Below are 14,201 nucleotides of genomic sequence, written 5' to 3'. Positions count from 1 at the left end.
CTCACACCTTGAGCAACTCCGGAGAAGAATAGAGTCCAACCCCTATCCAGAAGTAAGGTTCCAGAGCCGACGCTGTGCGTAGATGTGAGCCCAACCAGATCCAACTGGTAACGCTCCACCTCCCGCACAAGCTCCGGCTCCTTCCCCCCCAGAGAGGTGACGTTCCACGTAGTGTTAATTTCGTTGACTAAATCTATGACGAAATATGTTCGTCAACGACCTTTTTTTCCATGACGAAAACGAGACGATGACGAGACGGCACCGACGGCAGTAAACATTAACTGTAACGAAATCATCATGCAATATCGTTGACGAAAAGTGACGAGATGAAAATGTAGTTCACTAAATAAAAACTATGCCAAAATCTCTCTTTACTTTCGTTGACGAAAAATGAGGAGACGAAATATTATCAAAGATAACGTTACATCTCTGATAGTCAGTTTTTCTCCCAGCAGTTCCATTTCCGGGGCTGCGGCAGGGCAGCAGCTGTGTGTGTCTGCGGTGCGCGCGGCGGTAGATTTGAATTACACCGGGCAGCGGCACAATATGAACTGTCAGGAAGACTCGGGTCTAACTCATGGTCTAACTAACCTTATTTAACAGAAAATGAAATGGCAACAGGGCTTGGGAGCAGTGGTCGCACTCGCGTTAACCGAATACTCCCCCGTCAGCGCGAGTGATTGATAAATTGTGCACTCGACGGATAATAATGGATTATGACGGAAATGTTACGATGCGTCAAAATGACTGACAACGAAAAAGTCTAAAGCCACCACTGCTTGGGAGAAAGAAACAATGTGATATTTGGGCCCATTTTCGCTACAATGAGGCGGAGAAAAAAAGCGAATGCATTGTTTTATCAGAAGGGAAGCAATGTGGCCATAACACAGCTGGTAAAAACACCACAAACCTGAGCAGATACTCTCTGCAAAGCTGCATTCTTAATCATTCAACCTGTGTTTTTCATCAAATAAGGACAAGATATAATCTTATTTATTTATATATACTAAAATGACAAATTATTGGTTTTGGCTAGACTAGTTTGACTGAAATGTTCTATATAATCTGATGACTAAAAAATACTCAACAGTTTTTATTGACAAAAAGTAGACTAAAATAATTAGTTTTCTTTGACTAAAATATGACTAAAATGCTCAGACTTTTAGTCGACTAAATCTTGACTAAAATGTTTACTGTTTTAGTCGACTAAAATAAGACTAAAATGCTCAGACTTTTAGTCGACTAAAACTTGACTAAATAAAAACAGGATGAAGGTGACTAAATATGACTAAAACTAAAAAGGAAATTTAACACAGGACTAAGACTAAAACTAAATAAAAAAATAGCTGATGAAATTAACACTAGTTCCACGTCCCCAAAGCCAGCTTCTGTCGCCCGGGTCTGGTCCGTCGAGACCCTCTGCTTTCACTGCCACCCTTCCGGCAGCGCACCCGACCCCATCGATGTTTCCCGTAGGTGGTGGGCCCGCGGGACGGAGAAGCGGAGGTGTTGCCCACGTTGCCTTTTCGGGCTGGGCCCGGCCGGGCTCCGTGGCAAGCCCGGCCACCAGACGCTCGCCGACGAGTCCTCCTTCTGGGCCTGGCTCCAGAAGGGGACCCCGGGCTTCCTCCGGGCCGGGTATCCTCACTTCTTGTGTCGTCTTTCATGAGGTCTTTTGAACCAATCTTAGTCTGGCCCCTTGCCTGAGACCAATTTGCCATGGGAGACCCTACCAGGAACACAAGGTTCCAGACAACACAGCCCCCAGGTTCATCAGGGCACACAAACCTCTCTACCACGGTAAGGTGCTGGTTCTTCAGAGAGGACCGTTACACCCCTAATATATATATATATATATATGCTATATATGCTCTGAATGTTCCACCTCCTGCCTGCCCGACCTTACCTTACGGCTGCGTCGCGTAAAAAAATAGGATTCATCCTAATTTTAGAGAAGCCCTGTGCCGAGACGCTTCTGGGACGCTTCTGGGCCGTAAGTTACGCGCCACGTGTGGTGGAATAGCACCCATTGACTAGAGTGGCCGCGATCTTTGCGGACGCCGTAACGCGGCCGTAACGCGGTGGAGATTAGGGGTCGAGAGCCGCGGGTTGCAGACCCCTGACTTAGACAGTGAGAGGGAGGGGCATGATCGGGTTTTGTCCCACATGGCTCAAAACAGCTCAATAGACACACACTGTAGACACTAATTAGAAGAACACAGACTAAAACAGCAATGTACAGACGAATCAGATGATTAAACATGATCTTAAAATATGTTTTATAATTTATTTTTTTGCATTCTTTGTAATCATTATTTGTAACACTTTCTGCTGACACTAGGTGGGGCTGTGCCACCTGCCCATAATGACCAGTCGCCACTGTTCATGGCACATTTTAAACAGGATCAAACTATTTTTCTTTCGCCGTTGCCTACCATACTTATCTTTTCTAAAATGAGGTTCCATGTTGGTCCAATGGAAATGGGCAGGACTTCCCCTCTCTATGGACTGCTTCCGTTCTTACCAAAGTCTCATTGGTCTTCACAGGCTCTGTTTCCTGTCATCATGGGCTCCGAGGTCCCGAAGGAGAAGATGGACGCTGCTGTGCAGGATCTGAATCAGTCGCTCCAAATGCTGGAGGACATGTTCCTGCAGAATAAACCGTTCATAGTTGGCGACAAAATCTCTGTGGCCGATCTGGTGGCTATAGTTGAGATCATACAGGTAATACCACTTTTGTTTGTAATACAATGTACTACTTGCAAATAAAGGTAAGTCTTACTACTCCTGCTACTAATGCTAGAGATGTCATGGTTTTATTATGATTTCACAGGAAATTCCTATTATTCTTGTGGAAATAAATGCAAATGTTTCATCGATTTATGCACAATAATATGATAATGATAACCCTGGGACTTTAACAAGGGTGTTTTGGCATACAAACACATGTGACTACTGTTTTTGAAAGAAATGTGATGCAGATCTTTAAAGGGCACAAATGTTACCCATAACGTTCATGAGGTCAAGAGTAGCACTAATCAGTAACAATGTTTGCAAAGTTTAAATTGCATAATTAGAGATGTGGGATCAAGTGTTTTACCCCCAGAGAATAAGTGATACAAATATTACAATCTGGAGCCTTCTTCCACCACTGTCTTCGAGATTAGATCGGGACTTCTCTGATATAGATCACATTTATCTTTTGCTTTATTTAGGCCAGGGGTGCCCAACCAGTCGATCGCGATCGACCGGGAGATTCCCAGTCGATTGCGAGATGTGTCTAAAAATAGAACAACAATATTCTGTTTTATCGTTAATGTCCTATAACATAACATCTTCCTGTGCCAGAATAATGCACTTGAACGCATCAAAGCTTTGTGATTGGCCGGCGTGACCCCATGTGTCGGGACGTGGCTGGTGGGCAGTGGGCACTATTTCGCTGACGTTGTCCGTGTCAACAGGAGTGACAGTCCGCACACACACAAGACCGCAATTATGGCAGAAGCAAAAAAGCCCAAAATATATAATGTTCACTCCGAGTGGGAGGATGATTATTTTTGTATCTATTCCAATTCAAAGTCCATCTGTCTCATCTGCAATGCGAGCGTGGCTTTATCGAAGAAGGGTAATTTAGGAGCGGCATTTCAAAACAGTGCACAAGCGCTACGAGACGGAATTCCCTCCTAATTCTGCCCTACGCTCCCAAAAGGGGAGGGGCCTGAAAGGACAGCTAAATGCACAGCAGTCCATTTTCACCAGGCCCAACAACAAGAGCAAGGCTGCTAACATAGCATCTTATCGTGTCACGTTCTTGCGAAACACATGAAGTCTTTAAAAGACGGCGAAGTTGTGAAAGAAGCATTCCTGGAGGCTGCCGACGCGCTTTTTGGGGGCAGTAAAAATAACAGTAGCATTTCAACAGGTTTTTGATATAATAAAAACTCAAGTTAGATACTGTTATTAATCAGCTGTAAGTTTTAGTTTGTTTGAACTTATTCATTATAATTATTGCACAAAATGGTATAAGAATGCAAACATTAAGATCTGTTCCGTTTAAATTGATTATAGTCTATTATCAATTCAGGTTAAGAAACTAGTGTTGCTTGCATCCTATTTTAAAAGCATTTATTTTTATACTCTACTAAAATGCAACAAACATGTTTGATTCTATTAATTGTGTCTTTTTTATTGCACTTTGGCATGCCAAAGTAACTAATACTAATAGTATAGTACTATACTATAGTATATATATTATATAGTATAGTATTTAACTAATTTATACTTTTGTAGCAACACTATTTTTATATAATGGCAAAGAAAGGGTTCAGAGTCTTTTCTTTTTTTCCTGTGTCATATGTGGCAGCACTGTTCAATGTTTCTTGAAAACATTACCCACTGTAGTATGTGACGTGTGGATAAACTCCAACTCTGTATCAACAACACTGTTGTGTAACTTCAGTTAAATACTTGTATGTGTGTAGATTAGAAAGAGGTAAGATAAAGGATCTGCAGTATTTTATGAAGTATTAATCGTACAAAGGTCCGTTTTATACAAGTAGAAGTGTGTATTTTCCTGTACTACGCCTCTCTATTTGGACTGGTAGATCTCGGCAGACTGGCAACTTTAAAAGTAGCTCTCGGTTAAAAAAAGGTTGGGCACTCCTGCTTTAGGCAATATACTTGCCCATACACAGAGTTTAAGTGGGTGCGTGTAAATATCGAGCCCTGAAATATTATGAAGGAAAATGTGCGTTTCAGCAGGATTGGTACAGCCCAGAATCAACATCCCTTACCCCCTGATCCCACTGGAAGCGTCTGCGCTGCGGCTGCGCCGCGGCTGCGCCGCGCTGCGACCTCCTCCTGCGTCCTAACCCACCAGGCGCGTTTCAAAACGTTGCGGAAGCGGAGTGTCGTATGTGCAGCCTCGCAGTTGTTGTATGAACATTCCACTTCGCTGCGCTGCGCCGCGTCAAAAATAGGATTCATCCTATATTTTAGAAATTCCTTGCGGCGAGGAGCTTCTGGGACGCTTCGAGCCGCGGCGCAACGCAGCGCAGACGCTCCTGGTGGGATTAGGGGGTTTGGGAGCTCTGAATAAATCATGATGGAATATTTAAGAATTATAAAAAAATAAAATCTATTTGTCTGTGTCAGAATAACATTTTGATGACCCTGTCTGCATGCAAGGTAGAGAAACTGCAGTTTAACATTTCATGTACATGTTATTGAAATGTGGTGAGCTTTGCCGTGTGTTTCACAGCCTGTTGCCACCGGCCTGGATGTGTTTGAAGGCCGGCAGAAGCTGACTGCCTGGAGGGAGCGAGTGAAGAAGGCTCTCGGTGAAAAGTTGTTTGCGGAAGCTCACGAGGTGATCATGAGCCTGCCGCAGCAGATGGAGAACAACAGCAACCTGGAGATGCTCAAACCAAAGTTTCAGAAGCTTTTCAGCTGAGTACAAAAGGATAGAGGATGACTGGCAATGATCTAAACAAATATTTCATTGTGTGAGTTTTTTCCTTGCAGAATTCGAGAACATGAAGTTGTGTAAAACTGTTAGAACAGTTTCGAAAACTCTGTGAAAATTATTTCATTTTTATTTCTGCAGAACATTTGGTTTACCAACAGAATTTTCTTTCATGCTAACTTGAAGGAAATCTATACATTTGAAAGAAAACTGGAAAAATGCACCAGGAAAAAACAAGAACAATCTATTTTAACAACTCATTGTGTATCAATCATTATGAGTGAATACATATTCATGATCCCTTCACCACAACTATTAAAGAGCATCAACATTATATTCAAGAATTCCCTGTCTGTGACCATTATTTAACCTTTTTTAAGTTTAACCACATTTCAAAAATGAAGTCTTTAGATTTAAAACTCAGTGTGTACAACATGAACAATAAAACAGTCTTTTTTTTAATGGGCCCTATTCTGCTTATTTTCAGGTTCATATTTGTATTTTGTTCCTCTACTGCAGTGGTTCTCAAACTTTTTCTGTCATTCCCCACTTTGAACAGCTGGGCCTTTTCAAGCCCCACCTGTTCCTCATTGCTCCAATAAAATGGTAGGCCAAGCTTAACATTGTCAAATGTATCGTTCTATAACAGGGGTCTCCAACCTTTTTTTAGGATGAGAGCTACTTTCAAAAAAGGTGGACCTCACATCCTCTAGGGTTAAATCTAAATCAACAAAATTAATTTATGGATACAGCTCTCAACACTCAAAGGGAGCTGTACTTTTCAATAATCCAAAAATCTTTAGAATATGATCACAACTAATAACAAATAATTTAAACTTGTTTATTCTTATCTTATGTTATAGTTAGCATTCTTTCTTTTTATTTATGCATATTTTACTAATCACTCCCCTTTTAAAACATTTTTTTTTTTTTACTGTCCTATAGTAGTACACATTGGAATGATTTCTTACTTTATTTTTTACAACTAGGCTATATTAAATAGATAAAAGTGTGCTCTCTCTAGCTCTCTCGCTTTCTCTCTCTGTCTCGCTTGCTCACAGAGGCTGTGTGCTCCTCCGTGGCGATGACGGCTTGCGTTAAAAAAATAAAATAAATATAGGCTAGGTCTATTTGTAAAGTGGGGGGACACAAACGGGATTTCGAAAAGTGTCACGGTTAAACTCCTTGGTGAGGTGGCGCTCCACATTGCTTTTCTTCCCGACTGCAACACTGTTGTGTGTGTATGGGCATAAATATGTCTCATAATTATTTGTGTGAACATAAAAATAATTTGTGTGTAAATATGTGATTTGTAAATGTAAAACAACATCCACAAATGCATTTAAAAGATTTGCAAACTCACAAATACATTTGCAAGTGTAAAACGGATCTGCAAATACGATAAATATGTTCACAAATTAAAAAAAGATCTGTGAATATCTCTTTAACATTTACACCTTTCGATCAGGCATTTGTGAATCCAATTTGTATTTGTGGACCAAAAATGCGCTTGCGGATCTCAAATCTCTGTTCACGGATCTCAAATCTCTGTTCGCGGATCGTCTTTTTACACACACGGAATTTTGAGACATATTTTCCGCCGGTCTCGGCTAAAATCTACTCGTGTCACTCGGTTATTTTCCGAAACCACGTGATGGCCTGCTGATGGCGACATTTCCGCATGATTTCAAAGTAAGAGCATGATGGTTTGTTTAATGCTCTGTTTTTGTATTATAATGAACAGCGGAATGTTAGATGCATTCTTCATCACCATCACCATCATCATCATGTTATAGTGATACAGTTAGTTTGTGTTATTGATTCAATATAGCATATATCGAGCACTTTCGTTGATGTTGAAGTGCAGGTTTTCGCCACTTTCGGGTCCCGGGGGAGCAGCTCTGGGGGAGCAGCCAGCTGCTCTTACTTTGAAATCATGCGGAAATGTCGCCATCAGCGGGCCATCACGTGGTTTCCGAAAATAACCGAGTGACACGAGTAGATTTTAGCCGAGACCGGTGAAAAATATGTCTCAAAATTCCGTGTGTGTAAAAAGACGATCCGCGAACAGAGATTTGAGATCCGCAAGCGCATTTTTGGTCCACAAATACAAATTGGATTCACAAATGCCTGATCGAAAGGTGTAAATGTTAAAGAGATATTCACAGATCTTTTTTTAATTTGTGAACATATTTAGCGTATTTGCAGATCCGTTTTACACTTGCAAATGTATTTGTGAGTTTGCAAATCTTTTAAATGCATTTGTGGATGTTGGCTCAGAACAGTCTCATAATACACACATGCACACAGAAGGATTCACACTTGTATTTCATGATCCGCAAAACGATTCACACTTGTATTTCCGGATCCACACTTGTGTTTTTCAATGCACACACAAATGTGTTCCGTTTCATACACATGTAAATAAAATCCAAACACAGAAAAAAGTTTTACATATGTATTTTTGATCCTCACATATTTGTTTTCCGTTTAAATCCTCTGAACATGCAAACACAAACCGCTTTCTGTGCATGGATCGCTGTGCATTCGTGTGTGGGTTTTTGAGACTCCCCTGACGGTCAGCCGATTCGTACTTGTAATTTTTTCTATCTATAGCCAATCAGATGTCTCCTCCATTCTAAGCCAATCACATGAGCGCGCCCCCACGAGGGTATGATTTATTGCGTTCATGACACTTCATATACGCATTTTGCGCTGTCCGGTAGTGATGGCGAGATGAAGCCTTATGAAGCTTTGAAGCTTTCCAGCCAATTGGTTCGCAAAAGGGTTCATCTCATGAGGCTTCATCATGGGCTTCATTTGAACACAACCCCCCCTGTTGGTCAAAGTGTGTAAAACAGGCAGATTGGACATCTCAACAGTGTGCTCTATCTCATACCATGTTCCCAATGAGTAAAGCCTTAGAATAACTCTAAACAACGAACATTAAATCATATTTTCATGTTAACAATATTGTATTTATTCCAGTTTAATGATTGCGATTGAAAAGCCTAAGGACACTGGTAAACATTGCAAAGAGGGATTTGTATTCCTTAATAATATTCGTAAACTTAACCATGTTGTAGCCTGAGAAAGGCTAAACCATATCAAAGAATACATTTACATTATCTAATTTAGCTGTAGCTTTTATAAACAAAACAAAAAAGACATATTGACCAGTCGTTGAACCAGGGACCCTGCGGTCATGAGTCAACTGCTTTCCAGCTGAGCCACAGCACACACACACTGAATTCATCTGAAAACACTGCATGCTATTTATTCCTGTATTTATTCATTGATGTTTTTATTCCTACTTTTATTTATTTATACTTAAAACATGTTCCGACCTCTATAGCTGAAATGCTCCTCTCGAGCTCTGTTCTTAAATATCTATAGACCACTGTTACGTTCCCTCTTTGCTAGGGGTAAAAAGGGGAAACGACACGACCAGTTTGTAATTGGTATTGGTTACCGGTGGGTTTATTTATGACTGCAAGTAAGCAAAATGATGTACACAACCAGCTTGGCCCAACAACGGGTCAAGCTGTCACTATCCAACAAAAGGGGTCTCCAAAAGAGAGTTGCCCCGCTATACAAAAGGAAAGAAAATCTCACTTCTAAAGTGGAAACAAAACAATAACAAAACGGGACTGTGTGGAAACACAGCTGTTGCTGATCAACCAATGCTAATCACCGGGGTCTAAGCAATATACACAAATGCTGATCTACAGGCGCTAAGCTAACCTGGGTTTAAGCTGTTTCACAATGTCACTAATCTAAATGCGGGTCTACAGGAGCTAAGCAACCTGGATCTACGCAACACACACACACAAACCCTACACTAAACACAGAATACCACGACACACTGCAAACCAGTGTGCTCGCACAGAACCCTACAGAATACACACTGCTAGTCAGTCTACAGAAGCACAGAATACACACTGCTAGTCAGTCTACAGAAGCACAGAATACACACTGCTAGTCAGTCTACAGAATCACAGGATGAGGGCTTTGTCACAAGTAGAGGGTTGAGGCATCTGTCACAAAATACAGGGCCTCCAGACGGATGTTCGTGCCCAGCCTTTATCCTCCTCCCCCGGATGACGTGGCAGCAGCGGGCAGGGCTTGAGTGACGTCTGTCCAATCCCCGCGAATGTTGCGAGGTCGGGGCGGCCACTCACAGCATCAGAAGGCACAGCTCATTTGCATACACACAGTTAAAGGCACAAGGTAGCAGCGGCTGTAACAACCACCCAAATACTGTGCAAGCTTTTTTGATGACTTTACTCAACTGCTGTCTATAATGTGTATTGACTTTGACCGTCTAGTCATTGTTGGTGATTTTAACATCCATGTTGACAACCCCCAGGACAGAGGGGCAAAATAACTGTTTTGTGTTCTTGATAGCTATGGACTGACTCAGCATGTGACGGAACACAATAAGGGGCACACTCTGGACTTAATTATCTCAAAGGGTCTGAATATCTCTGAGGTTGTGGTGACTGATGTTGCACTCTCTGACCATTCCTGTGTTTTCTTTGAGAGCTCTATTTCTGTTCACAAAAATGTTCAAAAAGAGGTAACCACAAAGCGATATTTAACTGAAAACACTAGGGAAATGTTTACTCAGAATTTTTCTTCCACACTTGCCCCTGCCAACATATCAGTAAATGAGCTAGTAGATCATTTTAATTCAAGGGTTCAAAATGTTATAGATGCCATTGCTCCAACTAAGGTAAAGGAAGTGTCTGGCAAGAAAATATCTCCATGGAGAAAGGCCATGAGCGTGAAAACAGAAAAAAGAGAATGTCGAAAAGCTGAACGCAGGTGGCGAAAAACAAATCTCCAGGTTCACTTTGAAATCTATAAAGAGAGACTTGGCCTTTATAATTTGGAATTGAAAAACGCACGACAATCGTTCTTCTCTGACATCATTACCAAAAACAACGCACGTGCCTTGTTCGCTACCGTCGACAGACTAACTAACCCCCCAGTGTCAGTAGCCTCTGAATTTCTATCCACCAGGGCGTGCAATGAATTTGCCTCCTTTTTCACTGACAAAATTCAGAAAATCAGACAAGCAGTCAGTGCCTCTGCATCAGGAACAGCAAATGTGTTGTCTCTGTGTCCACCTAACATAAATTCAAACACCATGACACAATTCCATCAGATTAATGATAAAAACCTAGAGGACATTATACAACTTCTGAAGTCCTCCTCCTGCTGCCTTGATATTATTCCAACAGGATTTTTTAAAGATGTTTTGCCTTGCATGGCCTCAGATCTACTTCATATAGTAAACAAATCTCTTCACTCAGGTATTTTTCCACAGGCCCTGAAAACTGCAGTCATTAAACCGCTCTTAAAAAAGAATAATCTAGATGCTTCAGTAATGAACAATTACAGGCCCATATCAAACCTCCCATTTCTAGGTAAAATCATTGAAAAAGTTGTTTTTCAACAGTTGAGTAATTTCTTGCATTTAAATAGCTGTTTGGATGTGTTCCAGTCAGGCTTTCGTCCAAACCACAGCACTGAGACTGCTCTTGTAAAGGTCTTTAATGACATCCACTTAAACACAGACAGTGGCAGAACTTCAGTGTTAGTATTATTAGATCTCAGTGCTGCGTTTGACACTGTTGACCACAGCATATTACTAGACCGACTGGAAAACTGGGTGGGACTTTCGGAAACAGTTCTAAATTGGTTTGAATCCTACTTAAAGGACAGAAACAACTTTGTTTCTATAGGTAAATACACATCTGAGTTGACAAATATGACATGTGGGGTTCCTCAAGGCTCCATCTTGGGGCCTCTTCTCTTTAACATCTACATGCTACCACTGGCTCAGATAATGAAAAACAACAAAATAAGTTACCATAGCTATGCAGATGACACACAAATGTACGTAACAATTTCCCCAGGAGACTATGCTCCAATTCAAACACTGAGTAAGTGCATTGAACAAATCAATGACTGGATGTGTCAGAACTTTCTCCAATTAAACAAAGATAAAACTGAGGTAATGGTTTTTGGAGCCAAGTCAGAACGTATAAAAGTTAGCACTGAGCTTCAGCCTGCAATGTTCAAAACAACAGATAAAGCCAGAAATCTAGGTGTAGTCATGGACTCTGACCTGAGTTTCAACAGTCACATTAAAACAGTTACTAAATCAGCCTACTATCACCTAAAGAATATATCTAGGATTAAAAGACTAATGTCACAGCAGGATTTGTAAAAACTTGTCCATGCTTTTATCTTCAGTAGACTCGACTACTGCAATGATCTCTTCACAGGTCTCACTAAAAAATCTATTAGGAAGCTGCAGCTGATTCAGAACGCCGCTGCTCGAGTCCTCACTAACACTAAGAAAGTGGATCACATCACTCCTGTTCTGAAGTCTTTACACTGGCTTCCTGTGTGTCAAAGAATAGATTTCAAAATACTGCTGCTGGTTTATAAAGCACTGAATGGTTTAGGCCCAAAATACATTTCTGACCTCCTGCTAAATTATGAACCATCCAGATCTCGCAGGTCTTCAGGGACTGGTCAGCTTTCTGTCCCCAGAGTCAGAACTAAACATGGTAAAGCAGCGTTCAGTTATTATGCTCCAAATATCTGGAACAAACTCCCAGAAACCTGCAGGTCCGCTGCAACTGACTATTAAATCCAGGCTGAAGACTTTTCTTTTTGTCGCTGCTTTTAATTGAACTATTCATATCTTAGACTGCACTGTAACTTTTATCCATGTATTTTTTCTTTTAATGTTTATTTTAATAGCTTTTCTTTTTAATGACTGATTTTAAATGCCATTTTCTTAATGTCTTTCATTTTTTGTAAAGCACTTTGAATTGCCTTGTGTTGAAAAGTGCTATATAAATAAACTTGCCTTGCCTTGCCTGTATAAGAGGGTCTGAGCTCTCTTAATTCCATCGTGTCACCGGCCCAGGTACAGGAGGGGTAATATGGTTCTTATTATACATCCATGGGTAATATGAGCGTTGTGGTTCAACCGATCTAAAGCACTTTCTGCTTCCAGCAAATCAGTTCACTAAAAGGTTCATCTGAGGCTTCATCATGGGCTTCATGTGCACACAAGACCCCCTGTTGGTGAACAGGTGTAAAACAGCCAAATATTATTTGTAATCTTTGACATACTAAAAATACTGGAAATAATTATACAAAAGTGTAAAAGATGTAAAATGTATTTGTAATCCTGTATTAACAGAATGTTGCACCAGTAAGTGTTTTAAAATGACTGTATATAATAATAAAAACAATGTATCAATACAGTATCTTGTTGTTATATCTATACATAAATAAATGTAAATGTCTGCTGCCTTCTATAAAGACAAAATAAGCAATATATGTTCGAAACTGGAAAAGAAGAAGGGTTTAACTTTCCAGAGGGCAGTGAAAATGCTTGTGATTCATGGAACAATGTTATTGGTTTTTGTTTAAAAACAATATTTTTTCCACAGTTTTCGGGCTTAGGCGATTTATTTTCTTTGACACAACTTCTCCTGCCTTTGAAAATACCCTTTCACACGGGACTGAGGAAGCAGGTGTGCACAAAAAAGTGACTGCAAGTTTATGCAGGTTTGGATAAACATGTTTTTGTGTCTGCCAGTAGTTCAGAGGGTCCTCCAAGAGTCCGATATTTGGTTCGGCCAGGTACCGCTGGACTTCAACAGTTGCGTCAGCTGTGGCATTCTTGGTCTTCCTGGACATCTTCACAGTTTGATCCAATTTATGCCAGTTTGTTTCCTGAAAAGTATACACAGAGAGTGTCAGTGGATGTAGTAATTACTTCAAATTGCTTTAAAATTAATAAAATTACCTGGGATTTCTTGTTCAGGTTGAGATGTATGGACTTTCTTCTGGTGTTCCAGGTGTTCGGATCAGTGCACCACATTCAGTCACAAGCCTTTTTGTGGCTTCTGCAGCTTTTAAAGGGCTACAAAATCCGATCAGTTTATAGGGTCCAGTAGCGTTGCCAATGACATGATGCTCATAGATTGGAGTGTGTGGAGCCTCTCTCTTAGCTGCCGTAAGAGGTGTTCTCCCATTTATTTGGCCACTGCTACTGCAGTTTTTGCCATCTCCTCATGAAACATTTGCTCCAGCATTTTGAGGAGGGGCACAACCTTGGAACCAGATATATTTTTCTCCTCAGAAAGCTCAATGTTGGCATCATTGATGTCACGATTCTCATGTCATGTCACATTTCTATGTCTAGGTTTGGGTGTTTTTGCTGTTCTCTCTGTCATGTTTTCCTCCTGGGTTATTGTCTGGTCCTTTTCCCTGTGTTTTTCCTCCTGTCGTTAGTTTCCCTGGTGTGTCTAGTTATCTGATTGTATTCACCTGTTGTCCTTGTGTTTCTCCTCCCCTGCCCGGCTGTTTCTCGTCTTGTGATTACTCCTCCCTGTATTTAGTCTTGTCTCTTCCTGTGTTCAGTGTTGGTACTTCTTTTGTTTGTGACCTAGTTCACCGTAGAGTGTTTTGTCTGTCCAAGTATAATTAAGTCCTTGAAATAAAGGTGTTATCAAGTGCTATCTGCATTTGGGTCCTACCTGCTTCACTCTGCGTATCAATTGAATCCAGACAGCAGAGAGAGGCACCCACTTATGGTGGTGAACTCAGCAGAGGTCAGTGTGGTTATTTCTGTGTTCAAACTGGCTAATGCCGCACCAACTGGTTCTCTGAGGTCCACCAGATGTTGCAGTGTGATATGTGC

The 14,201-nt window shown here is 41.0% G+C and overlaps 1 protein-coding gene across 1 annotated transcript in view; it reads left to right on the top strand.

Annotated features, from left to right (window-relative positions):
- Positions 1–5,808, top strand: part of gstt1a (glutathione S-transferase theta 1a) — a 33,019-nt gene extending 27,211 nt beyond the window's left edge. The window contains exons 4-5 of the mRNA XM_034230135.1: positions 2,548–2,724; positions 5,261–5,808. Coding sequence (XP_034086026.1) covers positions 2,548–2,724; positions 5,261–5,452 — 369 coding nt within the window. The 3' untranslated portion in view covers positions 5,453–5,808. The remainder of the gene's footprint in view (positions 1–2,547; positions 2,725–5,260) is intronic.
- Positions 5,809–14,201: the final 8,393 nt, after the last annotated feature.

The sequence above is a fragment of the Gymnodraco acuticeps genome, unplaced genomic scaffold (assembly GCF_902827175.1).
Source record: "Gymnodraco acuticeps unplaced genomic scaffold, fGymAcu1.1, whole genome shotgun sequence".
Lineage (NCBI taxonomy): Eukaryota > Metazoa > Chordata > Actinopteri > Perciformes > Bathydraconidae > Gymnodraco > Gymnodraco acuticeps.
This window is presented reverse-complemented; position numbering and strand designations above follow the sequence as displayed.